Here is a 4,166-nt window from a genome sequence, read left to right as displayed (position 1 = left end):
AAAAAAAAAAAAAAAAAAAAAAAAAAAAAAAAGTACTTTCTACATTATAAATTATACATTATAAATTATACATTATACATTATACATTATAAATTATACTTTATAATATAAAGAAGAAAAACATAAAAAAAAAAAAAAAACATTAATGTGTACATATATTTATTTATTTATTCTCTTCCTTGTTTACGACTATATACATTCACTGAAGCAACCATAAGCAATTTTTGTTAAACATTTCTTTTTAAATATTTCTTTTTAAATATTTCTTTTTAAATATTTCTTTTTAAATATTTCTTTTTAAATATTTCCTTTTTAAATATTTCCTTTTAAAATATTTCTTTTTAAATATTTCCTTTTTAAACATTTCTTACTTTCAAAACAATGGAGGAGAATGCAAACTATGCAGACGATTTAAGCGGATTCGACTATATCTTAAATGAAGAAATTGATAAGGAAAAAAATAAAAGAGATAAAAATAAATTTGATATATACGAGGAATATGAATTATTATTAAATAAAAAAAAAAAAAGACGAAATGAAAATATCCATAATAATAATTATAATAATAATAATAATAATAAAAGAGGAAATTATGGAAATAACGAAAGTTTTTTACTGAGCCATTTCCATAAAGGTATAATAGATAACAAATTTTCAAACAATTATATTTTTAATGATTATATATTCTTAAGAGAATATGTCTATAAGAATAATTTATTAAATGATGATATATTTTTTAAAAAAGAAGAAACCATTATACAAAAAAGAAAAGAAAGAAAGAAATTACTAAATAGTAATGAAGATATTAGTGATTTTATTAAAATATATGATTGTAACAACAATTATCCTCCAATGTACATACAAAAAAGGAAAGACGACAAAACGAACAATATAAATCATGATAATGTGAATACATGTGTAGAAACGCAAAGTGAGGAACACACATCAGGACATAATAATTTCCTGAGAAAAAATAATAAAGATTTTAGGAAATTATTAGAAGAATTGTTAATACAAATTAAGGAAGAAGATAAAATTATTAGTGAATTGAAAAGGAAAAAAGAACAAGAAAAAAAAAATGAAGAGGAAAAATTCAAAGAGGAAAATTTGACAGACATAGAAGAGAAAAGAAAAAAACAAACAAACAATTATCATCATAATAATAACAATATAAATGTTGAAGATAAATTAAAATATGATATCATAAAAAATAAATTAAAAGAATCCAATCCAAATATGTATAATAACACCTTTTCTTCAAATATGAATAGAGGAAAAAAAAAAAAAAATGATGATGATAATGATGATAATAATAATAATAAGAAGATGAATAAAAATATAAATTTTGTAGAAAAATATCGAGCTAAATATTTTTCTGAATTATTAACAGACGAATCAATCAATCTTGAAGTCTTATTATGGTTAAAGAAATGGAATGATAAAATAAGAAATGAAAAAAATATAAATACATATAATGATATTAAAACAGAACAAGTAATAAAAGATAATGATTTTGAAAGGGTTTTGTTATTAGGAGGGTCATCAGGAAAAGGAAAAACAACATTAGCTTATGTTATTGCTAATCATTTCAAATTTAATATTATCGAAATAAATGGTAGTGATGATCGAAATAAAGAAACACTCATACCCTTTATAGAATCTGTTGTATGTATTAATTCTGTTACTTCAAAACCAAATTTATGTATCATAGACGAAATCGATGGTTTGTCTAGTACACATCAAAATATTGATAGTATAATGAAATTTTTAAATAAAAAAGATAAAAAAAATAAAAGCATTATAAAAAGACCTATTATATGTATATGTAATGATATATATCATAAAAGTTTAAAGGAATTAAGGAAAATTAGTAAAGTAGTTATTGTGGAAAATATTAATATAGAAATGTTAAAAATACGAATCAATTATATTTGTGATAAAGAAAATATTAAAATTAATAATGAAGCTATAAATAAGCTAATAGATATATGTAAAAGTGATATACGATCAATATTAAATACTATATATTTTTTAAGCATAGGTTCAAGAAATACTACACATGTACAAAATAATAATAGTATATCTACCTTTGGTGAACCTAAAGAAAATAAAGGTAAGTATATAATAGGATATCAAAATATTACTTCCACACAAAATAATGCATATACAACAACAAGTATTAATAATATATATGATGATTCAAGTAAAAACAAAAAGGTTGTTATAATAAATATAGAACTATTAAATTCGTACTTATTTTATAAAGATGCTAATAATAATTATATAGAACTATTAAATATGATATATGTAAAAAATAAAAATAAAAAAATAACAAAGAAATTATTACAAGATTGTCATGATTTTTTTTATATTAATTTAGCTAATGAATATAATTATACACAATCATATTATTATATATATGATAATTTATTAAATATACCATTTAATGATTTTGATTTTTGTAAATTATCTTATTGTTTAGATTTTTTATGTTTCTGTGATAATATCGAATATGAACAAAAAAATATTTTAAATTATTCTTTACAAAAAACACTTTATTATGTTGTTTATTTATTTATTATAACCATTCATTTAAATACCAATTCTCATATTCAATATATACTAATTAATAATAGTCATAGTAATTATTTCCAAAGAAAAAAAAATCAAGTACAAAAAATTAAAGATAATTTTGTAAATGAACAATTTGGTGTTATAACATATAAATATATATATTCGAAACATTTTTTTTCTGAAATTATTAATTATCTTTTTTCCTTTTTCTATATGAATGAATTTTTTTTTAAAAATGTACATTTATGGGGTAAATATTCATATTATAATGATTTAGATTTACCAAAGTATATATTAGTACCATATGAATATAAAAATATTAATAAATTTAAAACATTCTGTATCAAACTTTTATATATTATGACTCTATTCAATATATCCTTTACAAACATATCTATATCAGCAACTTCATCAAATGGATTCCCTAATAATACTATCACAAACAATATTAATCAAAATCAAAATATAAATAAAAATATAAATAAAAATATAAATACAAATCAAAATATAAATCAAAATATAAATATAAATACATATACACATCCAAACTATAATGAAAAATTTAATTCTTATAAAAATTCATCAAAAGATAAGTTATATATATTTGATCCATTCGTAGACGATATTCTAATTTTTGCAGATAAAAAAATTCATCTTTTTTCAAATTCTCAAAATATTAATAGTAAATATATCCCACCTAATGTTATTACAAACACTTTTCATTTCAGAACATTAACTAACTTCCTAAATACTCAAGTATGTGAAAGCTTAAACGAATTAAAAAAATGGGTTAATAATACATCTATTCAAATTCATAACAAAAAAAATCTCATGGACCATATGCAAATTATTAAGGCACACAAAAAAAACAATCTTAATAATCATAATAATCTTAACAAATCAACATTCGAAGTTACATATTGTCCAAATTTTCATATATCATTAACGGATATGATTTTAATAGCATATCAAAATTCCTATACCAAATCTTTTCAAACCTATTTTGAACACGAACAAAATAATCAAAATAATACAAAACCCATAAATAAAGATGATCAAGAAAAACAATTCAACGTTCAACACAATATTCTTAAAACGAAAGTCCTATTTAATAAACAACATACTAATCTAACCATCTCAGATCTAGTTACACAAGAAAAACAATACATGAAAGATACCATAAATAAAGATATACAATTATATTTCGCAGGCAGATATGTAAAGACAAAAGGATCTTACAGAAATATTGAAGAACGATGTAATGCAGTCTTACAACCATTAAACTTTTATATATATAAAATTGATTAAATAATATATATATATCAAAGTTATATTCTGAAGCAAGTATTCTTTTTTTTATACTAACAATAAAATAAAATTACATACACGCACATATATATATATATTAAATTCATGTAATATTGTATATAATAATACTATTATTTTTTTTTCCATGACAAATGGATTAATACCATTTAAACAAAAAAAAAAAAAAAAAAAAAAAAAAAAAAAAAAAAAAAAAAAAAAAAAAAAAAAAAAAAAATTTAAAAATAAAAAAATATATATAAATATAAAATAAAAAAATAAAAAAA

At 19.1% G+C, this 4,166-nt stretch overlaps 1 protein-coding gene across 1 annotated transcript; it reads left to right on the top strand.

Moving 5' to 3' along the window:
• Positions 1 to 381: 381 nt before the first annotated feature.
• Positions 382 to 3,882, top strand: PRSY57_0109000 (replication factor c protein, putative; the record flags this gene model as incomplete). The annotated part of the gene is made up of 1 exon (XM_012905407.2): positions 382 to 3,882. The coding sequence occupies one exon, from the start codon at positions 382 to 384 to the stop codon at positions 3,880 to 3,882; it is 3,501 nt and encodes a 1,166-aa protein (XP_012760861.2).
• Positions 3,883 to 4,166: the final 284 nt, after the last annotated feature.

This window comes from Plasmodium reichenowi, chromosome 1, assembly GCF_001601855.1.
Source record: "Plasmodium reichenowi strain SY57 chromosome 1, whole genome shotgun sequence".
Lineage (NCBI taxonomy): Eukaryota > Apicomplexa > Aconoidasida > Haemosporida > Plasmodiidae > Plasmodium > Plasmodium reichenowi.
The sequence above is the reverse complement of the archived record's forward strand: the minus strand, read 5'-3'. Positions and strand labels throughout refer to the sequence as shown.